Source organism: Oryzias latipes, chromosome 14 (assembly GCF_053564925.1).
Source record: "Oryzias latipes strain Hd-rR chromosome 14, Olatipes_Hd-rR_3.1".
NCBI lineage: Eukaryota > Metazoa > Chordata > Actinopteri > Beloniformes > Adrianichthyidae > Oryzias > Oryzias latipes.
The window spans coordinates 10,644,484-10,670,179 of NC_136250.1; the positions used below are offsets into that span (position 1 = coordinate 10,644,484).

Below are 25,696 nucleotides of genomic sequence, written 5' to 3' on the forward strand. Positions count from 1 at the left end.
CTTGAACTTTGAATTGTTTTTCTTTTCCTTCTTGATTTTCATTTGCAGGTGGAGAATCTCTCCTTTTCTCCCTCCACAGTCTTATTTCCCTGGGACTTTCCTTTGTTTACTTACACATCAAAAGACCGGCTGTAATTTAGGTAACTCAGTCGATAATCAGATTCACCGTCACCCTGTGAGCTTAAAGGAGAACAATTTGCAGCGGTATTTGACTAAACAGTGTAATGTATTCTGCAAATAGCTTCTTCTGATTATTTTCCTTTGCTCCACAGATTGCAGTTATCTTTGAGACACCTCATATGCCTTGTTAAAATCCAGAGATTCATGTTTTGCCCTGAAAAGGTCCTCACATTTTCAATAGACTTTCACTGTTTTTACGCCTTTGTCATACTTCTATTACAATATCGGGGGATGTGAGGGGGTAAAAGATATTTTGAAAGGGCGGCAAAACACCAGAGTGGATTGGCATCACAGATGAAAGGATTAAAAATCCGTATTTCACACAGTTTTATTATTGTTATTGTTTTTATTTTATGGGAGCCGGTTTGGCTCGTGCTGGATTATGGCACCTTCCATCTGTGAAACCTGGGTTCAAATCCAGGTTGCTCCCTATTTCCTTCTCTACTTCTGTGCCAGTCCCAAGCCCAGATAAATGGAGAGGGTTGCGTCAGGAAGGGCATCCGGCGTAAAACATTGCCAAAATGACCATGCGGATCATCCTGTCATGATTCTTCAGGCTAAGCGAACCCAGATGCTGGAACCCAGAGTAAAGACAGGTCAGTGGCAGGTGAGTAATGGTTTATTGCTTCTCCGTGAAAGGCTGAGGTTAAGTCCCGACGAGGTCTGAATGTGAAGATGGCTTGTGGCGTGGCTGGAGGTGCTAACGCGGTCGGTGTAAGGCGAGGAGTCTTCCGGCTCACAGGAACGGCTTAGCAGATGATCCACGCTGGCGTCACTCGTAAAGTGGTTTCCTGAGGCAGGAGAACAGGAATTAGGTTCGGAACGTGAGCAAGCAAAGCAAGTCAGAGCATAGCAAGACCAGCGAGTCACCGTTAGGGTTAACGATCTGGCGTCGGCTTGAGGTGTTGGAGCTCCTTAAGAGCAGGAGAGATGATGAGAAGAGTGACAGCAGCTGGTGGCAATCAGGAGCAGAGTGAAACAGAACTGGAGGGGGAGGAGTCTGACAGAGGCACCATGACACATCCACAATAAGGTTGTTTCACTGTGGCGACCCCTGATGGGAAAAACCGTAAGAGAAAGAAGGAGATTGTTTTTATTTTATCTAAAAATGCTACTTTTGTTATTTTTGCTATGCTTAAATAAGCTTGTATTGATGATTTCTTAATCTTTGTCAATAATTATACTATTATTGACTCAAAAATTGGGGAGGCAAGTGTGGGCAAAGTTTTTTGCTAGGGCGGGCAGCTGCACCCCTTGTTCCCTTAGTAGCCCCAACCCTGCTACAATGTATCTGATCTACATGATGAATACATTTTAGCACAACAGATCAAAAATACATTTGTGGAAGTCTTTTTGTTTTGTTTATCTTTTTATGTTGTGTGATCAACACAGAGCAATGAGGTAAAGATCCTAAAACATCACTGTATTTTGCTGTCTTCATGGAGTAAATCAACACTTTAAGCATTTGATGACATTAATAAATAAATATCTCAGATATGATACAAAACAGGACTCAAAAAGTAATCCAGAAGAAGGTCTTTGTGAATAATGACATTTAAGCAAATTGTTTTGATAAAATTCTTCTCCAGACAAGTTGCTTTAAGTAAAATGCTTCTGAGTAACAATTAGAATAGAACAGAATAACCCCCATCCTGAAAAAACTGCTCATCCTCCACAGCTCCTCTGTTGCAAGGTGTTCCACGTTCAGGTTCGGTGCTTGGTTCACTCCTGTTCATCCTCTACCTCATTCCCCTCTGCAACATTATCCACCAGCATGATCTGAAATTTCACTGTCACGCTGATGACATACATGACGTACAACTGTACATCTCCACCAAATCCATCAGCTCCAAAACTCACTACACTCACCCGCTGTCTGAGGAAAAACATGGCTTAAACACAACTTTATCAAAATCTAATGTGACAAGACAGACAGACTTAATTGGCCCCAAAACCATTGAAGAAATACATTCCAAATTTTCAGTTAAACTTCAACAACACCACACTTTTTCCGTCACAAGTCACCCGTAACCTTGGGATTCTCTTTGACACCAATCTCTCATTTGAACAACATGTCTACCAAATAACCCGGTCTGATGGTTTCCACCTGAAAAACATTGCCTGTCTCCACTCATCCCTCTCTTTTCTGCTGCTTTGTGCCTTTATTACGTCTCGGTTAGATTACTGCTACAGCATAGTTTATGGTACATCCTCCATAATAATAAATAAGCTGTAATACATTCAGAGCTCTGCTGTCCGTCTGCTCACACACCCCTGGTCCCGTGAACACATCACCCCCGTCCTCCAGAACCTCCAGTGTCTCCCCATCCCTCAGCGTATCAAATTTAAAGTTCTCCTCATTCCTTTCAAGCCCCTCATAACCTGGCCCCAACCTACCTCACCGATCTGCTCAGGCATCACACTCCATCCTGCTCTCTGCGCTCCTCCGATGCAAACCTTTTGTCCCTCCCCTGTCGGACCAAGCCTTCTCCATGGCTGCCCCGACCCTCTGGAACACTCTGCCTCAACATCACAGAGACTGCTGTGATCTTCCAATGTTTAAAAAACTCATCTTTTTAAAATTGCTTTTACTCTTTAATCTGTTCTTTTTGTGTTTATATTTTTATTGAATTAGCTCTTGGTTTTCTTGACTGTTTGTTGTTCACGTGTTGTGAGTGCAACACAATGAAAAGGGGCCATCGTGTCAAGGTGCAATAAAGAACAAATAACAGCAAAATAAAATACAAGCAATAAAAAAGCAGTATAAATATGTATATACTGTAAATAAATACATATAATATAGAAATGTCACAGCGAATGTCCAATGTTCCCCCTGAATATTCCATACACTAATCTGCTGTTTTGTTAGAAAACTAATTATTAAAGTTTCTATTTTAACCATCAAAGGACAAACTAGGCTACATTGCTTATTCTTTAGTTTCCACAGACCCTTTCAAGACAAGGCCAGAGCCTGAGTTGTCATTTGCAGTTCGCCAGCAGCTCAATCAATAGGAACCTGTAGCTAGAAGAGGAGTCTAATTATTTTTAATTACTATTCTGTTTATTCACTCATCTTCATTTCAATTTGTTTGGTTTTAATTTCTAATCTATTAAAACAATCAGACTGGCTTGTTAGAATAAAATAAAATGGGTAAAGAGTGGCTTCATAAATCAAAAGGGTGACATCAGCACTTCATCTCCCAAATTGTTTTGTGCGTTTTCCTCTTTGACTGCCTCTGTCCAATCCCATATGTAATCTGTGTATGTGTATAAACTAATTATCTATCACAATGATGTCTGCAGAATAAGTGTGCTTGGTGTTTTATCAGGTTTCAAAATGTCATGTGGTGTAATTCATTTTTTTTGTTTCTTTTTTAAAGCAGCTGAATTATATCTGGTGAGAAAACATCTTTTTCTGTCATTCTTGTTTGTTTGAGGTTATTGCTTATAGGAAATTGTGCTTACTTGTACAACAGTTCGTATCACTATGAAAATGAAAACTCATTGTTTGTCATTTTGTGTGGTTGGGGTAGTCTTATTTGAATCCTGAAACATGTCAGCTTTCTTTTGTCAAGTTTGCTTCTTTCCATTTCTTTCCATAAAAAAAAAATCTATTTTATACATAACCCTGAATTTGTAAAATAAAATATCTTCTGTAGTTTTTGTGTTTATGTCCACTTTTTATTTTTATTATTTAATTCATTATGGAAGTTTGAAAAGACTTTACCTTAGTGGTGCAGTCTTAAGAATGTATGTGGGTTTAATCGCCCCAAAGTTAGGGTTTGGATCATGGGTCCCCAAACAGCAGGGTTTAAGGATGTCGTCTAGAATTGGTTTTTAAAGTTGAAGACGTTTCATCTCTTACCCAAAAGGCTTTGTCAATTCTGAAATAAATGGTAAAAGAGCTGGTTTATATGCGCTCATGGGGGAGGAGTCAGACCTGAAACTGGATGGGATTGTTTCCGTAGAATACATTGGTTTCGGGTTGTTAGGAGTCCTTTGTCCTCAGCTGGAGTTGGGAGACAGTGGCTACCCTCCCCAACCTGGTCATCTCTTTCAGCTGTTCAGCTGGCCTAGGTGAAACTGGTCGGTTTGTTTGGGTTTCAGAACACTGCTGTAAATGCCGTTTCAGGTCTGACTTCTCCCCCATGAACACATATAAACCAGCTCTTTCAACAGTTATTTCAGAATTGACAAAGCCTTTTGGATAAGAGATGAAATGTCTTCAACTTTAAAAATCAAGTCTAGATGACAAACTTTATACCTACCACTATGATGGAATTAACCTGGATGAATGAGAGTCTTCATAGACACAGCATGTTTGAATTGAAATGTGAGGCAAGCTAAAAAAGGTTGTTACTCAACCTCACTTTGCCCCAGTCATAGAACTTGAACATGATACCGCCCCCATAAAAACACAGAAAATGACAAAAAAGTTTGGTATGGGAAACATTGATTCAGAATGCAGGGTATTTAACATAGGATCAGAGAGAACAAACAGTGGTACCAGGCTAGCCTCCTGAAAACCACCAAAACTCTATTATAAGGAAAGAACACAAAAACCTTAAGAGACTGCTCATATGAGATTCTGCTCTTACAACTGAAGTTGAACATTTACCCAAGATTAAGCATGGACAACAGAAGCTTTATTTCTGTAAACAACCCACAGAGATTTATTTGGTTATTATTGATTTTCTAAAATACTCTTTCTTTAAATTTCCTGACTTTTTATGTAAAGAACCCAGAGAGGGTTATTTGTTTTTTACTGATTTCATAAAGAGTCTTATTATGTATTTGCTGAGTATTATAATTTATGTATTTATTTAGTGAAGAACCCAGAGAGGATTATTTGATATCAGATAGGTTTATTAATATTTGGTTATGTGTGGTTTTCAGTTTACATTTAGGCACCCCTGCGATCCTCACACTTTCTCTTTTTCAAACTGACGCTGGCACCAATCAGAGAATGGAAACGTCAAGTGTCCCTCGCTGGAAAAAGTTTGGGGACCCCTGGTTTAGATAATCCAATTTTAACTAGTAGTTTTTTTTCTCCAAATCACGTGAGTGAGTTGAAATATGAATGTTACAAAAGGGTAACTAGAAAAGTGATGTAAAATAGGGGTGACTGGTTTTGTTTTCTTACAGAAAATTTACTTAAAATTAATTTAACACACTTCCTTTTTTCTAAACTCTTTCCACAGTGGAAATAGAGATATAATTTTTTAAAAAAGCGCTTTAGGATTATAGCAAAGCCAAATTCAGTGCCATATTAAGGGGTGCAAGAATCCTCCTTATGAGACTAAAGCAGACAATGAAATCCAAATTTTCTCAGGAGAATTATTGTAATAGTGTGCAAACTCACAAACTCTGAAAATCTCAAACATCGTCATGAAAACAAGTTAAAACCAAACTCGTCCTTGCAAATTAAGTTGGGTTCTTAAGAAACCCAAGTAGTTTACTGACTTTTTTGTATGTGGTTCCTTTGCTGAGTATCTCCTGACATGATAAAGGGCTTTACAGTGTTGATGTCCTCCTGCCCACTGAAATGATTGACCGCAGTGTCTGGATCCAATCTGGAAATGTTTCTGTGAGGAATCGGTCAAAGGATCCAAAGCCTGAAACACAACAGGTAATGTGTTAAAGGGTTTTATTTTTAAACGGATGCCTGAGCCGGCACATGGACACAGCCTTCCTCATGAGAAATACATGTAAACTCTTGATCTCAGGGTTGTGGGTGAACAGCAGCTGTCACTGGAAGATGAATCCAACCCAGAGAGCAGATGAGTGCATGAAGGATGACTGAGTTTCCCTTAATATATCTTGTTTATTAGTTTGTGAAGCTATGAGTTAACCCATGGAGTCAATGAGAGTAAACTGCTCAACAAACACAGGTTAAATCCTAAACTTTTTTCTTGGATTACAGACATGTCTAATTTCCAGGAAATAAGAGCAGAGAGGAGCAAGACAAATTAGGGTAGAGGATTCCAAATAAAGACAACACAAGTGCTCTGGCACCATAAAACTGACTCTCAATTGATTTTTCCAATCTAAGCAGGGGAAGGGAAAAAAGGAAAGTTAAAAGTAAAGTCATAGATGAGACTTTTATGATCAAAGGCAATCATTTCCAAGAGATTCAACTGGATGAAAAATCTTTTTCAAGCTGCCTCTTCTAACTGAAGGAGGACAATTATTGACTCCTAGTGTGTTTTGCTCACTGACTCAGCATTATCTATTAAAGTAAAGTCAATAGAAAATGTCGTTTTCATGACTTGCAAGTTTTCTGCACAAAGAAGTCATACAGAACTGGACTATGAACACAGAACAGGGACAGTTTTACTTTAAATATTGACAGTTTTTGCATCCTTTAAAGACCCACTAAAAATAAAAAAATGTGTTTTTGATGTTTTTAACATGTTCTTATAGCATATTTCTCATGATGGAGAAAGCATATTCGAAAAATTCAGCTTAAAATCGCAGTTCTGAATATTTTTTATTCTAATCATTGTGAATCAGGAGTAGACTTAAACTGCTGTCGGAATTAACTTCTAACTGTGACGTAGAGGCTCTTAAGGCAGTCCACATGCTCCCTGCTTTACTTCAATCTGATGCATCAACTTGCGGACAAATAGATTCATGGACGTCTTTGTTTTTCTTGTCTGAGCTGGCATCTGGCTCAAAATTGTATGGCTAGACAGCTCCAATATCGCTCACCATATTTGTTGCTCCTGTAATTTTAGGTTAGGGTTGGAAACGGCTGTAAGCTAGCTGGAGAGCATGTAAACATAGACTTGAGAGGAAGCTCTGTCCTGCCCACAACTCAGAGGCATAATTCTAATCAACTCTGCAAAAACTATATCCTAGAAAGCAAAACAGGTTCTTTTGATTTTTTGCTGAAAACTGCATAATCATCATTAAAGGACCACTGGGAACACGTTTGAAATGGATCAAAAGAGGATTGGAATGGAACATTTTAGTATTTGACTTGCCTGCAGGAGAAAGACTGCTGTGATGATGTTTGTGCTACAAGTGTCGCAGCGGTCCCCCTGTCCTGCTCTCTTGTGATTTACACCTGCTGCTTCTGATGTTTAACTCTCTTTTATTTAACTTTTGTAGTACCGTGAGTAGGAACAGTCAGGAGGAGATGGAAAGAATACGGAGAAATGAGAGAAAACTGGGGGTTGCACGGGGATGAGGTGGTTAGCGCTGTTGCTGATCCTGGCTGGGATCTTGAGCTTGCATTCTCTGTTCGTGCATGCGTGGGTCTTTGCGGGGATTCCGGCTTCCTCCCACAGTTAAAAAACATGCTTCATAGGTTAATTGGTGAGTTTAAATTGCCTCTAGGTGTGCATGTAATAATTTGTGTGTGAGTGTGTGACCTGCAACAAACTGGCGACCATAGACTGTAAAAACAATGGACAGCTCAACCCCTCCCTTCCCATGTTCCCAAATACAAAGTACCGGCTGGTTTCATTTAATTTGTCAGAATAACCATTCTTGCTCTTATACCTTCTTCTTAAAATCTTCTTTCTACTCCTTTTTTTTTAAATATACATATTTTTTTATCGCACGTTATTCAAGTTATTGACTGACTAATCAGATGTCTCAAAAGCATGTGGGTCTGACGTCAAATGTCTGAGGTGTTTGATTGAAAGATTTTGGGTAGCCAATGGCAGCAGACTTCACCCATGTAAACAACAAAGATTTTTCCGTGTCTCTCAGGCTCAATGCAGGTGTAATAGGAGTGAAATACTATAAAAACAAGAATAATGGTTAAGAAATGCAAAATTAACTTTGGAGGTTCAAATTTTCAAATGGTTCTCTCTCAACATGTCATGGTGCCTCTGTCAGATATCCTCCCCCTCCCCTCTCTGCTCTGCTCCTGACTCCACCAGCTGTGGCCACTCACTTCATCAAGCCTCTACTTAAGGAGACCCAGCTCCAGCATTCATCGGCAGTTCGTTACCCCTTATGGTGACTGCGCCTGGTCTAGTCTGCTTTACGTCAAGCTTATTCTTGTTTTGTATCCTGGCTAATGTTATTCTCCTGCTTCAGGATTCTTTACCACGAGTGTCACCTGTGTGGAAGTCATCTCGAGTAGTTCCTGTGGAAGTACCTGTCAACCCTGACTGCACTACTACCTCCAGACACGCCAAGAGCCTCACTCAAGCCCGGACCTTCTTCACGCCAAGACTACAACCCACATCTGAAAATAAATTCATACTTACCTTCCAACTCACCTGTATGTTCCTTCCGGGTTCCAGCATCTGGGTCTGCCACGCCTACGAACTATGATACAACAGCTTGTACGATTCTCCTCAGCCGCGTTATTGACTGTAAAAACGAAAAGAGGCCCAGCAGGACAGGGTTCTGCAGGCACAGACCTCCGGGGTCGCATGAAGCTGTGACGCGGAACCGTTCGAGACCTGGTGGAAAATAAGATGATCTAATCCTGGAAAACTAAACAAAAAGCGGTATATCTTTTTCTCCCCCCCCCTTCTTTTTTATTTTTTATGAATAAACACACCGTCCCAGTGTTATTTTTCCTCAGGTTTACCAAAGGTAAACTCCGACCGTCCTGGAAAGCAGCGAGGAGGAGGACCTGAACAGCCTGACGCGCTACATCGACGAGAAGTACGAGCACTTGGTCATGGGGAAAACCCCTCAGTGAGGCAAGTCAGCCGCCCCCAGCTAGCGGAGCCGTCCCGAAGAATCACCGGGAGATTCTCCACCGAAGAATCACCGGGAGATTCTCCACCGAAGACGGAGTTTGAATCTAACGCGTGGGATATGCTTCTTAGCATTGATTGCTAAGCTATCCCGCTTCGACAGTCGTCTTTCCCTCCTGGAGGTTCTTCATCGGGAATTTCAAGAAATAAAGGACTCTCTGGAATTTTCCCAAAAGCTGGTGGAAACCCTGACCGTGGAGATCTCAGCGCTGAGAGAGTCGGTAATTTCTCTTTCTGATGGAATGAGCTGACTCCCTGAGGAAAATAAGAAGATCCATTCTGGATCTTCAATCAAGATCCATGAAAGATAACCTGGTGGCCATTGGAAAACCAGAAACGGCAGAAGAGAACGCCGAGGAAAAAAATAAAAACTTTATTCAAACCCAGCTAAATCTTCGAGAGGAAAAAGTTAAATCCATAAACTTTCACCGTGTGCATCATATGGGAGCAGCGAGACCTGGGCCAGACCCATCGTGGCCAAGTTTGTCCTTCACAAGGAGAAGGAAGAGGTGAGGTGCCGTGGCAGGGAGCTCCGGGGAACCGACTTCAGAATGGATGATCAGTTCCCCAAAGAAATCTTGGAGCGTTGAAGGATCCTGTTCCCCATCAGAAGGAAATTTCTGAGTGAAGGGGCCCGCGCTGTCATCTCTGTGGACCGGTTTTATGTGAACGGACAGCTCCACCGCGACCCAAACGTCACTCACTGGCTCTACTAAATCAGATATGTATCCACACTCTTTACACTCTCTGCACAGGTGTTAGTTTATGCTTATGTTTGACACACTGGGCATGACTTACGGGGCATAAAGGTTTTCCACTTTAGGCAATATCACCGCCAGTCTTTTCAGCAGTTGCAAACCTGTTTCTAATAGGTTTGTTCTGTTTTTACCCTCCCTGTTTTCTTAATTATCTCCTCTCCACTCCTTTCCCTTTTTTAATTTTTTCACATAATTTTCCCTTCCCCTCACCTAAGCTGCCACATAACTCACACTACAATAGTACTGATCTGCACAACACACTTAGACACTCAACATGTCCAGCATTACATCACATGCACTGTACAGCATACATAAAGCCGCATAGCAACATCAAGCACACCATTATGTGTACATATATACTCATTTTTGCATTAATCAATAACAAACAGTATCAACATTCACCTTCACAGCAGCATGTCCACCCTAAGGTTAGTTACTTGGAACGTGCACGGAGCTGGAACCAGAGAGAAGAGACTGAAAATAATGAGCAAATTAAAAGATCTCCAAACTGATTTTGCGTTTCTTTAAGAAACTCATATGTCTGGTTCAGCAGTGAATTTTCTCACCACAGCAGATTTTCAAAACGTATATTCAGCTTGTAATAATTCTAGACAGAGAGGAGTAGCAATTCTGATAAATAAGGAAGTTAAATTCACCGTAGCCAACAAAGTCATAGATCCAGAAGGAAGATTTATAATAGTCACTCTTTCCACTCAAAACATGCAGCTATGTTTAGCCAATGTGCACGCCCAAATGTAGATGACCCTAAATTCTTTCATTCCTTCTTCTCTGCGCTGTCTGAGCATAGACAAATCGCTAATTATTGGAGGTGTGTGTTTAGATCCAGAAATGGATAAGCTAAATAACACAGGAAATTGTAGAGCCTGGCAGTCCACAAACACAGTTAAACAGTACATGGAGGATTTTGGTCTTTGTGATATTTGGCGTTCATTCCACCCCACAAAGAGAGCTTATACCTTTTTTTCCACAGTTCATCCTCATACTCCAGGCTAGATTATTTCTTGGTTTACAGCTCCTTGTTTAGCATAGCTACGGAAGCACAGATCCACCCCATTACTATCAGTGACCACGCACCAGTTTCCCTGACTCTAAAAAACAGAACATTATCGTCTTCATTTAGGAGCTGGAGGTTCAATAAATCGTTGCTAAGAGACCCTAACTTTATCGACTTTTTTGCTAAAGAATGGTCCTAATATTTACAAAATAAAGACCACCCAGGTATTTCCTCATGCCTTTTATGGGAAGCCGGGAAAGCAGTCATGAGATGCAAAATAATCGCCTTCTCATCCCACAAAAAAAGAAAAGAAAACTCTAAACTAGTGGATTTAGAGCAAAAAATCAGACTGTTAAGGCCCGTACACACCGGGACGAATTTCGCGCGCGATTTTCGCCGACGTTTAATGCCTCATGACTAAACAAAGGGCACCAATGAGAGTGTGCACACCGACGCGAAAAACGCCACGCGTGGCCCCCATGGCTGCCGCCTGGTACGGCAAAGCGCTCCTGTCCTGTGGCCTGGGGGCCGGACGCCGGGTTCGTCTATGCCTCTGGGCGCCGGGGGGGGCCCTGTAGGGTGCCCTTCTCTGCGCCTGGCTGTGTGGGTGAGCAGTCCCCCCCCTTCCCCCTCCCGGGCTGCTTGGGTCCAGACGCTGGGGGCTCTCCTGGCCTGGGGATCCCCCCCCCCCTCTCTCCTGGTCTGGCTGGGGAGGATATGGTTACTCTTATGATCACACAGTTCACTTCGGCAGCATGCATGTAGCTCCACACCCACATGCACACTGCCACACTGCTCCCTGTCTGCTTCATCCCCCTCCTAACCCACAGTGTATTGATGGACAGATGTCTTCCGCTCATCTTCCTGTCAGAATTTCACCTTTGGATGTAATATTTGTCTTTCTAGCAGAATTGTTACAGCTTAAAATAAGTTATTCAAATCAGTCCTTGTATACCCCACTTTCTCACCTCTCTTCCCTTTACTCTCTTCCACCCCACCCCTCTCACATTCTTCCCCTCTCCCTCCCCACACACACTAAATGTAACTAATAAATAAAAAATAATACAACAAAAAGGGGTTTATACAAATTTACACTCTGGTTTCTCGAAGGTATGTAACCTCTTTTTGTGATAGTAAAACCTGTCCAACACAAATGGCCTTCAGTTCTAATCTGTTTGCTCAGCTGTTGGACAGAACAAGTAAAAAAAAAAAAAAAATTAAGGAAAAGCTACGTACAGTCTGTGTTTCTATTACACAAATGCACAAATGTTTATAAATTGATAAAATCTTATTTTGCTGTTTCTATTAAATCAAATTTAAATGATGCCTGTGCGAAAAAACACAAACCAACTCATGCGATAAATCATTCAAAAACAAACCTTGATTTACAGCAGATACATTCAAATATCTGTCTGTGTATATCTCATTACAATGGATGGAAGACACAGATCGGATTTATTTAATTTAAAAAGCTCTATAAAAGCATTGGTAATCACGCCTCCATGTCTGGGTTCATGAGATCATTCAGTCTCTTGCTGCAAAAACAGCTTTCTGCCGCTACTTCCGTGTCTCTGTGACCCACAACAGTTCAAGAGGAGAAAAACTTTTTATAATTGACTTGATGAAAATAAGAATAATATCATAAGATTTAGGAGGCCCGAGCAGGCTGCTTTACCAGCACGCAGCAGGGCTCTGTCTGCAGCCAGCCAGCTGAAGTTATGGCAGGGGAAACACACCTTGGCACAACATGGGGATCGGAGTGACTTCAGACTGGCAACCTGTCCAACAGTAGCCGAGATAGGCTCCGGCAACTCCAGCAGGTTGAGAAAATTGATACAAACTGCCTATCTGTGCATCCAATGCAGTTTTGCGAAATATGCCCAATTGAATACGCCTCAAAAACCACCTCCTCCCAGCACAAAATCTTTTATTAGATCAATGCAAGTTTTTTTTCTAAATTGATATATTTAAATTAGGCAGATTTATTATTGCAAATCCAATTTGCTCAATTTCCTAGTAAATGGTAATGCAGCATTCATGAGGTGGGGACTCACAATAAGCTCACTCCTGTTTGGCAACAGTAGTTTCCATAGATACGATGACTCAGAGCAACACAGACCAATCACCGTTGACTGGTTTCAACATGGTGGCGTCCGTATCAGGAAGCAATAGTGAGGGATTTTGCCTCATTTCGCGAGAATCGGAGGTAATAAATTTTCTATGGGTGACGTCACACCTCTGTTCTTCCATTTTTTTTACAGTCTATGCTGGCAACTTGTTCAGGGTGTACCCCGCCAACCACAAGCTGGGTTGGCTCCAGCATTAGTGACCCAAAAAGGGATTCAGGGGGTTATGAAAATGGATAGATGAATGGAGAGAAAACTGGCATTACTACGGAAAATGAATTTTAATTCCAAAGAACAGACAGACTAAACTAATTCCCTGACCTCTGACCTCTACCTCTGTTCAGATTATTGCAGAATATGTTTTGGAATAAGTTATACACCCAAGATAACTGACAAATCAAAACAAGTTTGTGTTGATATTAAATTCCCTGCAGAATACAAACCCCTTTTGGCCATGTGATTTTATTTACAGCTTAGAACAATTATAACACTTCTAATGTATACCGGCTGTCATGATTTCTAGGGCGAGGCGAACCCAGATGCTGGAACCCAGAATGAGGACAGGTAAGTGGTAGGTAAGAATGAATTTATTATTTTCTTTCCAGAGGTGTTGTGGCTTTGGCGAAACGAGGTCCGGAACAGGCAGTGGCTTGTGGCGTGGCTGGAGGGTTTAGCGCAGCTAGCGTCGGCCGAGAGGTCTTCAGGTTCTTCCGAGATGATAGGTAGGAGGTCCACACTGACGTCACACGTGGGTAGGTTTCCTGAGGTAGGAAAATAAGGTTAGAGCCAGAACTTGAGCAAGACGAGAATGGCAAGAGCATGACACGACCAGGCATGGTCACCATAAGGGGCAACGAACTGGCGTTGAATGATGGAGCTGGGTCTCCTTTTGAGCTGCAGAGGGTGATGAGATGAGTGACGACAGCTGGTGGAAGTTAGGAGAGGAGCAGCTGCTGGAGGTGGAGGAGTCTACCAGAGGCACCATGACACCGGCATGCCATTATTATTAGTGTATTTATTTTTAAATTAATCTTAACAAAATAACAATCCACCATCATTTTGACTTGGTAAAAAAATTTTTATTTGTTAATTTATTTATTTATTTGTTAATTTATTTATTTATATATTGTGGTAAAAAAAAGACACAAAACTTGCAGCCATTCACGTTTTCAGCATGACCTGTTATCAATCGCCATCTTAAATAAAGACAAAAATAATAAATAAAAGCCCCTTTTCAGATCGCAGACTGTCTCCCGCCTTGTCCTCCCCGTCTATTGAGATGTCAATGTGTGCATAAAAACACTTCAGATGAATAAGAATAAGCCGGTGGCTGCTTTTATGAATCATGTCATTCTGTTTTCTGAACAAACAAAACCTGAAATAGAAGTAAAAATCCCCAGAACCCTCAGGTGTTCTGCAAGAACAGATGTAAATCCCAGAGAGGCGTTTCAAACTCACATTCCGTTTGAAACCTTAAGAAGAACAAGGGGAAGAAAAAAGGAAGGGATGGGAAGGGAGGAGGTCCAGAGAGAGAAGGAGAGCAGGAGAGTGAGAGAAATCATGCGCCGCAGCGCTTCGTTTTCTTCCACTTTGGTTTCGCGCTCGGCTGGATGTCACTGCCTTTACGCGCGGAGCTCCTCTTCCTCTGAATTACTCTTCTACCTTCTTTCTGTCGTGGTGGTAATACCGGCTTCATTGGGACAAACCTGGATTAGTGGACCGACAGATTTCGGATTCTGACCGAGGCGGCGCAGTCCGAGGAAAATGACTGGGGACAAACTTCACAGAGTCAGAATGGACGTCCCTGCCATCATTTTGCTCATCCACCTGACACAAACTCACATCAAAGGTAAAGACATCTGCACGTTTTGGGTGGCGCATTTAAACTCTACAACATCGTACTTTTTGTAAATTAAGCCCAAAATCAGCCTGTCACATTCTGAGTGTTGTTAGGAACGATTCACAGGGCGCAGGGAGTGCGCTTGTCAGCCAAGCATAGACGCAAACATGAAGTGGGTAAACCCATGGGTCCTCACGTTTCAAGAAGCTCTTTTGCTGACCTCAGTTAGCCAGGAATCTTGTCTCTGTCAGGCAGCGCCTTTGCACAGATTGAAGTTGAGAGGGCATAAAATGAGATTGTCATTCCTGTCTGATCACAGTTTTGAACTGGTAATGAATGTGACAGGCTTAGTTAAGAAAGGCTTCTGATATTGACTTTACATCATGGTCTTATGCCCCTTGGCCAAACTGATCCATTTGTGCAGAAACGTCTGAGAGCTGCTGAGTAAATGAGAATTCTGTCTATAAAGGGTCTTCTCATTCCTGTCATTGAGTAAAGTCCAGTGTGACTCATCAGCTCTTTACTATAACACACCTCCACCGCAGTCAAAGTCACATTTATTGATAATGCCGCACTGAAGACAGCAAGGGACAATTTTAAAATCCATTCTGAAATTTAAGAGTTCTCCTATTGTTTCACATTTTTATTGCTTCCTGTAGAAATGTCTGAATTTTCCATAATGATGCTAATACAGTTAAGTTAAGATGACCAAAAGACTTGACAAAAAGATTCAGTAATGGCAAACTGCAATAAAAAAACTCTGGTGGCATCTATTTAAAAATATACATATGTATATATAATTTTTTATTAATAAAGTCTCAGGGATTTTTAGAGACTAATCAGCATCAGTTGCAGAGCTAAAAAACACACACATACACAATCTATAAATGAAAACACACTTGAAATTAGTCGATATTTGTAATGTTTGCCTGAAAACAGATGAAAAACATGTGATAATGACTCTGATTTATTTATATTTTTTAAGTTTTATGATTGAAGAAAAAAGCCGAATTTGGCTTCAGGACTCAATAGGTCACAAGCCCTGACAAAAAACAAGACAATTGACTAAACAGTCACTAAACTGTTGGAGGATGATGGAGTGCTCCAGCATAGACCCTCAAAGATGGGCCCAATATTTCACAAAGGAACCCTTTTTTACTGACAGGCACTAACCTGACTTTTCTAAATGAGACTCAGAGGTCAGTGTCAGGCCGTGAAATTAGAGTGGACCCCACAAATGCTCAGGAATGGTGCAACAGAATTTCATTTCAAAGAAGCTACAGGAACCACATACAAAGATGTCCAATATTCCTAAGCGTCCTGGACAGGTAACTCTACTAAGAGTCTCCAGATGGATGACTGTTGGAACAGAAAAACTCTAAAGGTATTAACCTTTGCAAGATTGTCTTTGTAACTAAATAAAAAAAAAGTCTAAAATATTTTAGAGTTGACAGAAAATTGAGTCTTAAACACAATGTGTTTCTCCCTGCAGGCAACAGGATGTTTTTCTGCACAGTATTGCTAATGAAAAGGAACAGAAAATGATTTCAAACAAAGAAAATATCAGCAGCAGCTGTTTGCACAGTCAGTTTTCCACACAATTAATTTATTTTTTTATTTGCGAGTCACTTTGATGTTTTAATATACAGTTTAACTTCACAATAGAATAAACAAAGACAAACATTGACTTTGTCTGTGTGTTAAAGTGTGTTAAAGGCCATCAAAAACCCAATGTCTAATCTGTGGAATGCTTTTTCCTCATGTCTCAGAGTGGTTGCATCATTCTGCAGCTTCAAGCTGTGCAAATGTGTTTTTTTGTTTTTCTTTTTCTTTTTTATGAGTCTGATTATTATGTGTTGAAATAAAACCTGTAAGGATTTCTTCTGTTTGGATCAGTCACACTGTTTGTTATCTCAGACCGTCAGAGGCGTCGTTTCATTCAGGCAGCTCTGTTGGCATTCCCTTTTTTTTGCCCTCATTTGGGTTTTTATTTTCAGTTGATTGTGTTCGGAGGAACGACTGTTTTCTTTTCTTTTCGGTTAATTTTTCTGTTCTGCGTGTTAACACTGCTCATAATTAAAAACACACCTGTAGAGATGCCGCCAGTGTTATTCATAAGATAACTCAGTGAAGGAGGTGAGTTTCAGATTTAGGAGCGTTCAAAACTTTGTTGTACAAACAGTGTTGCCAGTCAATCAAACTGACCGAAGCACATTGCAAATGCATCAAGGCAGATTGTTTTGGAGGCTCGTATGAAGACTGAGACTTCTATGAATTTCAATAAGACGCCTTCTCTCATCCATCTGCCATGTTTGTAGATGAAAGAACACTTTCCTAAATCAGTTTTATGCATGTTGCAGCTCTCAAACCTAACAAACCAGGGTCTCTTCCGCTGTTGTGCACGTCAAAGTAGAGCGAACAAGACAAAGGAAAACATGATGAACAATCTGTCGTTGAGGAAAAACTTTTTGAAGGTGATCTAGAAATCACAGGAAAGCTGGAGGTTTTCCAGAATTTCTGAGGGGCGCGCACAGAGAAAAGGCCCCGGTTAGAATCCTGGCTTTTCTGTGTGCATGTTTTCCTCGTGCATGTGTGGGTTGGCTTCAGGCATGTTGGTTCCTCCCACAGTCTAAAAAACATGTGTCATACATTAATTGGCATCTCTAATTTGCTTCTAGGTGTGCATGTGAGTGTGTGGCCCTGCAACAGAATGGCCCCCTGTCCAGGGTATCCCCCTCCTTCTCCCAACCTTTTCTAGGATAAGCTCCAGCAGCCCAATGACCCCAAGTGACGATAAATGGATAGATTTAATATGAGTGCACCAGCTCATAAAGTTCCACTTTAACTGCTCAGGAGTAACCTTTTGAAATGTCACATGAACTTAGGTTTGGCTCATTACAGCAAATTATTTAAGTAGAGCCACATTCACAAGGCTCAGAGATTCTATTTCTTCTATTTAGCTGGTTTATTTTGAAAGCTTGGTTAAGGTTTGAGCCCTAAATATCCAAACACTGACACAAAATACTTTATTCTAGCTTGTTGAAGCGTTTCAGTTCAGTTAATAATAATAATTACTTAACAATAATGATTGATGCTTTATTTATCCCACAATAGGGAAATTCTTCTTCACATTTTGACCCAACCCCTGGGGGGAGCGGTGAGCTGCAGACTAGCTGCGCTCAGGGGAGCGACAGCTGGCTGGGGAGGGCAGGGATCAATCCACCAACCCTTCGGTTGTTAGAGGACCTGTTCCACCGCCTGAGCTAAACTGCTGCAATTTAGAATAATTTGACTTCCTACAGTTTTTTGCTTCACTTGTTTACTGACCTGGCGGTACTTCTTAAATCTCAGATCAGTGAACCACAACACACTATCCCGCCATCAGGCTTTCTCTGTTTATTTTTGGCCTGGAGTTATCGCTAACATCAAGCACATTTTGTCTTCTTCTTATCAGAAATATCACATTCTTGTTCTCAGGTTGTGCTTGAAACTCTTGTCTCCTTCTTTTAAAAGCAAATTTGCTGATTCTGTTGATTACTCATCAGACGGTGCAACCTAGCAACCTCGCTCCTGGTTGGATTGTTCACACCTCATGTCCCCCACTCGGCTTGTTTGATTCTCAGATCTCAGTACTTTTATCCATCTCCGTTCTCCAGAGTCAGGGGAAAAGGATGATAAATCTTTCTGCCCATCTGTGTTGAATCATCATTTTGTATGGTTTCTGAAGGATTTATTGTTTTGACTTCCTGAAGTCAAACACTTCTTATAGACATTAAAAAAAAATTAGAGCAATTTGAATGCAGTTTGAATGCAGAAATACTCAGAAATGCAAGTTTAAGCTTAATTTTCTTCATATTCGTCCTCCATCATCAGAAAAATGCTTCAAGAACATGTTGAAAAACACAGAAAACACTATTTTCATCAGAGTACGGCTACGTTCAAACTGCAGGGCTTAATGCTCAATTCCGATTTTTATTTTTATCTGATTTTTTTGCAAGGCTGCTCACATTTCCAATTAAATGCGAATTTTTGTGATCCCCTGTGTGACCGTGAAATGACCCAGAAGTGACCCGCATGCGCAGAAGAGTACTCACCACTGAACGACGTCACTCCTTGGTTGCGGAAGTAGCTAACATTAACAATGGATGTCAACAACAGTGTTTTTGCATTACTGTATTAAATTTATTTTCACAAAGGAGCCAGCACAATTACAATCTTCTCATTTTAAGAAGGCATTGGAGCCGGGATCGTCTGTAACCACTGTTGTGGAACGGGGTTGTGAATGTGTTGAGGTTGCGCGCACGCGTGTGTGTGTGTAAGAGACAGGAGAGAGCGCGTGCAGGTAGAGTATGGGGGGGGGGGGGCAGTGTGGGCGCGCATTCATGTCGTGTGTTATGGAGGAAGGAGAATGGTAATAAAAGAAGGCTCCCCCCAGAATAAATGCTATTGACTCTTTATTAACCCGTTCTGGAGAATCCTGGAGAAGCTGAGGGTCCGAACGGAGAAGTGAACCCCGGAGGAGGATCCGCCTTGGGTCCCCCGCGCTCCTGACCACGGTCGGAAAGGCAGAAAAAAAAAGAAGGTTTAACACCACGCTCGGCCATTTCGCTGGAAAAAACGCCCGGTTGCGATACGAGCCCTCGAGTTTGGCCTGAATAGAGCTGTCACTCAAAATATGAATCAAATCGGTGACCTCGCTTTCCTTCCACTGACTGGTCTCAGCAGCATCGTCCGCCATGGTTGATGTTTCTCGTTCCCGCCTACTTTAACGCATGATGATGACTTTTGTAGCGCATCAATGACGTACGGGTCGGATTCATGTGGCCTGGCCATTCAGACGGAGGTCACATTTCAAAAGATCGGATACGTATCGGATTCAGGACCACATACCCAGGTGGCCTGGGTCGCATTTGAAAAGATCAGATCTGTCTCGTTCAGACTGTCACGAAAAGATCAGATACAGGTCGCATAGGGGGAAAAAAATTAGAATTGGGTCGTTTCAGCCTGCAGTGTAAACGTAGCCTTAGAGTAATAAAAATCCTCTCATCATGATCTTGTAAAAACATCAGACTTCAAGTGTTTTCTCGTCCCCACAGCTGTAAAAATGAGTTCCAGCTCAAACGTGACAGTTTTCCCCCCTTCTGTCTCTCTTTAACCACAGTTCAGAAACGTAGAAAACAAAGCAGCATGCAGCAGCTATTACAAACAAAGACCCACTTTTTTTTTTTTTTTTTTTTTGGTGCCCAGAAGACAAACAAAAACATTTAGCAGCCAAAGAGGACACATCACAGCGTTTAAGCAGCCGACAGAGCCGGACATTTTTCTCATTAGCAAGTGGAGATCAAAAACAAACAGGAAAGAATAGGGGATGTTAGAAATACAAACACTGCTAAACGATCAGGTTTTACTGGGTGTCATATGAGGCTGTGGTTTCTGTGTGTTCTCCAGCTGGAGACCAATGTTGAGTTTGAAAATGACATGCAGGTCTAGGCACTTCGGGTTATTGGCTGTCTCACGCACCTCTGTGGGTCGGGGGTTGAGCCGGTTCTCGGCCAGATCTCCTTAAAGTTTGGGAAAGCTGTGGTGATTCCACACTCTGGAAACTGGCAAGTGAAGGCCTCTCTGAGCAGGCTTGCATCTGTAAAGCAGCGGGGAAAAGGTCGTAATTTTTGTACATTCTCCTTTGATTGAACTTTTTGGATGACTGCATTCATTGAACGGCTTGGGCCTGCTTTAATGGCTCATTTGAAGAGGTGTTTTTACAAAGACGTAAAGAACACTTCTATTTTCAGATCCTACTTACGACTTTTTTCGGTACCAGTAAATAGCCTTGGCAACCTGAATCAAAACACACACCAGACTCCTTTTTTCTGAAGCCATTCTGCTGAATCATAACCTGGGGAATGAAACATAAAAGTAACTTACAACTGTTGTACCCACTGTTGTCTTAACTTTGGTATCCTTCGTGTTCCTCAATTACTTAAATATGTCTGTGAGTTATATTACAGAAGAATAAACATTATAGGTGTTCTGGTTTTTGGAGGTAAACATATAAAATAAGCGCTGAGCAGATCAAGTGAAGCAGGCTTCTAACTTAGTGGCTGTAGTTCACATAAAAAATGTGATGAAAAGCTGAAGAAAAGATGTTGTCTTAAGGTCACACGTAGTGAAGCTTGTAGTTGTGCTTGTCTGTCTTCACTATTGGTGAGGAACGGTAGAAGTCTTAGGGACTACAGCTAAAGAAGTTGGAGGTTTCTGGGGTCAGTAGTACATAATGTAAAAAGTGGGTGTTATTCAGTTGGTGAAGACAAGAGAGAGGCAGGACAAAAAGGAATGGAGGGAAAGGTTTAGATTTAGAAGATGTTAAGTTCAAAAAGCCTTTCGCCTTATTTTTGGCAATGCTCCGATTTAAAAATAATGATGGATTAGATTTATCTGCGCTTTTCCAGACGATCAAAGCACTTACAGTGTGTCCATTATTCACTCACTCCTCATTCATATTTGGTGATGGTGAGCTATTGATGTAGCCACAGCTGCCCTGCGGCGGACTGACAGTGCCGTGGTAAGTGTCCCTCTGTCCATCACCAGGACATTCAGACACATTCACACACCAGTGGAGCCACACTGGAGGCAGGGATGGTGAAGTGTCTTGCCCAAAGACCGAGTGACAGTTGACTGGGGATCGAGCCGCCAACCCTTTGATCCTTGGACGATCTCCTCAACCGCCTGTGCCACTGCCCTGAGTTAATGTCAGAGAATATTTTCACAGACTGGCCTGCATGAGGCTAAAGTAGTCCGATTTTATTTTCCTTTTTCTTTTAGCTTCAAGTTTCAAGTTTTAGCAACCAAATTTGCTAAAAAAAAACAAAAAAAAAAACCTGTATCCTAAACCTGTGTCCACCGTTTGAACAACTTTATTAGCAGCACCTTTGCAACATTAGACAGTTGGTTGCTGAATATTATGCATTATTATTATGGTGTGTGGGAACAACTGTTACAGTAAATCCTTAATTGGAGTAAATTCTGCTAGTTTTTGTCTCTGAAAATCCAGCTTTCTTTTAATTTGAAGTCAGAAGCTCTTCTTTTGTTTCCTCGCTGGCTCTTCTCTGCAAACATAAACATCCAAATATGTTTGTGTTTTTGTTTGCTAAGTTAGGGATTTTAGTGTAGAAGCCTGCGCAGCCACTGTAATAAAGTAGCGGCTGGATTTTCGATGCGTGACGGAGAGACTTGAAATGCATCTAGAATGAGTCAGATGAATCTGGTAGTCTCTCAAAATTAAGCTTCCTTCAGAATCGTATTATATAAATAAAGAAATTTTTTTTCTTTCTTTCTGCAGCCCGGTACCAACAGTCCCACAGACCGAGTCTGCAGCAACAGGGCATTTTGAAAAGACAGGAGGCTGAGCTGGATTTGTAGAGGTTTCTGGGAGTCACAGAGAATGGATCCTGTGGGATGGTTTTTTTTAGATGGAGCAATTGAAGGCAGATTAAGGTTTGAACATGTTCAGAAGAGGGATAGTAGATTTATCTGTAAATGGAGGATGAGGTTGGAGCTGCCTAATGGAAGACCAAAGAGCAGATATATGGATGTGGTGAAAGAGTTCTATTCTGTGTGAAGAAAGCATAAAGAGGATGCGGTCCTAGGTTCCTGTAAGCCTCAAGAAATTTACTCCAACTCTGCACATCTTAAACATAATGCCATTTTTAATTCAAAATTTCACTATATGATTTATCTTGTACTTTTAGTTAAATCTCTCATTGCTGAACAGTCGTTTCTCACGGAGAGCTTTGAGTATCGCAGATCACTTTCATCCTTCTGCTCCTTTGCGCACTAAACCTTCTCAAGCAAAATTGGTTTAATAGGTAGCTCAGGGAAAACTTTTAAAGTCCTTTTTTTAAATTGTCTTGTTGGAAAATGAGTTTCCATTTTAAACATTAAAATATTTACTTTCTAACCCTCTTGATAACCTTGAGAATGTTTCACTCTTTACTCCTCAAAGAACTTCACGTTTAATAGAATTTGCTTGAGGCCACATGATGATGAAAGTTTTCTCTTGACACTATCCTTTGGAGTGGAATAGAATTGATTGCTTTTCTTTCCTTTTCTGATCTGTTCTTGTTGCAAATACCCAGAAAAATGATTCTTCATGGAAATGATGAACTAAGTAACAAGTTAAGTTTATAGGACTGATTGAAATGTCTGCATGAAGCAAAAGTCATTTAGGATGCACTTGATCCTGCATTTACATTTTTTCAGTTTATATAAATGTCTTATTTTGCTGTTGTGCCTCAAAAGGGATTTTAGAAGCAAAGACCAACATTTGTTTTATGTTTGTTATCTTATTTAGACCATAACTACTCATATATAATATGATCTTGCCTAAATTTGCATTTAAAGAAGAAAGAAATAGGAAACAAATGAATTGGTTAGTTCAAAAGGGGTCCAAGTCCAAAATTTTTCAAAATAGAGATATTATATGTTCTATGGTCTTCAAGGGAAAAGCTATCTGATTATGTGCAAAAAAGTCCCAAGTCTGTTTTAATGTATTGACTATGCTTGACATTTAAAACGCATTAAGTGCAAAATTCCTGGACTTGGGCCTCTCTTGCATGGGTTTAACTTTATCCCAGAGATGGGAGCACTAGTTATCCAATATGGCAGCGCCCCTGTTTAATTCAAGAAGGGCCCAAGTGCAGAGACTTTAGTTTGCTAGTCCTATGAAATGATAAAAGTGAGGTGCTTCATATTATAGCATTTGTAAGCTATGAACTGGTGCTAAATCTGGGTAAAGTATTAATCATTTGGTGTAGCCTCCCTTTAAGCTGTGCAATTAAAATAATTTCCTGGAAAAACAAACTTCTTGGACTTGGGCCCCTTTTGAACTAACTGAGTCAATTGAGAATTACAGCATGCTGGAATAGCAAATAATAAAGGAAAAGTTGTGAATGGGCACATCTGCATGCAAATACATGTGGGTTTTTTTCTACTTTTGAATATTTAATATTTGGATTTTTAAACTTAAAGTTTGGAAGATTTATAGTTGTGAGTTCTATCTTTTTTTGTTTTAAACAATTAAAAATTTAGAAAATATGACTTTATTTTTAGTCCCTTGGTGGCCCAAATAACATATTGTATCTGAATTTAAAATGATTTCGAAATTCTTTTTTCTTTTCTAATTATTATTTTTGAACTTTTTTAAAAGTTAGCCCTGAAGCTTTCTCCAGGGTGCAACCACATAACGTTTTGTGCAGAATATAACTTCTTCCTGTCTTTGCACTGGCAGAAGATAAGATAATATGAGTTATTTCTTGGCAAGGAGACAGAGCAAGTCTGAGACAGTTTTACAATACAGTGCTTTATGCATATTAAAATAAAATATATCGTCAGCTTTAACAGAAACCATCCAAAATTCTACAAGGCACGCTCTCATTAGAGAGCTGACCTTTTTCAGAGAGGTCATGTCTCCAAACTAAAGTGTGTCTCCTGTAAGGCAGATATAAGCTTCTTTGTTGAGCTGACTCCATATATTTTTTTCTTCATTGAAAAGAGTTTTAATCAAAATAATAGCATATTGAATAAAAAGCAAATAAGCATCTTCAATTGAAAAGAGTGACCTCCAAAGAGGATCCGTCTTTGGGTTTGGCTGCAAAAACTCAGCTTCCAGGGTTTTACATTTGCTTTTGGTGTCAAACAAACGACAGCATCACATGCCTCCTCGCTGTGGGTGGGACAGTCACACTGCAGCACTTTGCTTTGTTGCTGCAGCCATTTTTGGGGGGGGGGACAGTGGGAACTCGTGTAGAAGCTGTCAACATATTTGCACAATCGCACTCTCGAGGACGATAAACAAAAAGAAGGGTCAAAAGAAAAATGATTGCAGCACAACTGCAGAAGGATAAGTGCAATCCATCCTGACCGTGGTTTTCCATCCTTTTCTTTCAGTGTCTGAGGCCAGCAAGGGGGGAGAAGAAGCTCCATGTCCACTGGGTCATTTCCCGTGTGGGAATATGAGCGTGTGTCTGCCTCAGGCTCTGCACTGCAACGGACACAACGACTGTCCCAACAAAGCTGACGAGTTACTCTGCGGTAAGCTTTAAAAACCTGAAGAGGAGCAAGTTTCAATGGAGCAAAATGCACCTTGAGCATGGAGATTAGGTTATTAATGAGAATAAAATCACCATACATTAATATTTTATCGGAAAAAAAATTTTTTTGAAGCAGTTATTCTCCACTTTTCTTGTCTAACTTACCCTCATTCAAAAATACATTTTTTACCTTCCAAATTTTTAAGTCCACTACCTTCAGAGTAAGGCTAAATTTTACAATAACAAAAAAAAAATCATCTTTGAAAATCCAATTCTGAGCTTTACACAGAATTGGTGGAAGTTGTGCTTTTCAGAAAGTCGGAATTAGAGTAATTCTTTATCATGGTTCACCTTTTGCAGTCTTGCTGTTTTGCAGATTTTCTTCAGTGCAATTTTTAATAGCGCAACAGTGTTCTACGTCCTGATTGGCTGTAGACTTTGTCAATCAATGTCCCCTGTACAGAATGCATTCAGGTTGCCATATTTACATAAATATTGCGATTGCAAGCAGATCAATGCTGCGACCCAGGTAGGATAAAGATGGAAGTTCCTGAAGAAAACAGTACATTTAAAGGCACCGGGGCAGATTTGTTTGTTTTCAACAACTTTACCAGTATGATTGATTGCTAATGAGGAATTGGCAAACAACAAAGTCTCAAATGTGGTGTGTCATTCCAGAATAAACACGTAGCTTTTGCCAAAAAAACATCCTGATCCAGATGAGGAAAAAACGTTGATTGTTGACAAAAATCTATTGGAGAAACAGATTAACTGCTAGTTAATTACAACATATCTGCTAGTTTTGTGGCCTCTATGGAAATAGTTCTTATTGGAACCCATTAAATGACAAAGGATCAAAAAAAAGTGAACATCCCTTCAGGAACTTTGAAATGATCCCATTCAATAGAAACACCCAAAGGGTGTTGCGGCTTCCTGTGTTTTCATTTCTGTGGGAAACTGGTT

General features: G+C 40.7%; 1 protein-coding gene and 1 long non-coding RNA gene across 2 annotated transcripts in view; one reads left to right on the forward strand and one right to left on the reverse strand.

The window, feature by feature from the left end:
- Positions 1 to 781: 781 nt before the first annotated feature.
- On the reverse strand, positions 782 to 1,394 carry LOC144983819 (uncharacterized). Its single transcript, XR_013647644.1, has 2 exons — positions 1,051 to 1,394; positions 782 to 971 (listed from the first exon to the last, which is right to left on the reverse strand). It is a non-coding gene; the product is annotated as an uncharacterized LOC144983819 (long non-coding RNA).
- Positions 1,395 to 14,334: 12,940 nt separating this feature from the next.
- The window catches only part of rxfp2a (relaxin family peptide receptor 2a), a 62,695-nt gene continuing 51,333 nt past the window's right edge, over positions 14,335 to 25,696 (forward strand). Inside the window, exons 1-2 of the mRNA XM_011483290.4 lie at positions 14,335 to 14,654; positions 24,591 to 24,734. Of these exons, the coding sequence (XP_011481592.1) occupies positions 14,570 to 14,654; positions 24,591 to 24,734 (229 nt within the window). The 5' untranslated portion in view covers positions 14,335 to 14,569. The remainder of the gene's footprint in view (positions 14,655 to 24,590; positions 24,735 to 25,696) is intronic.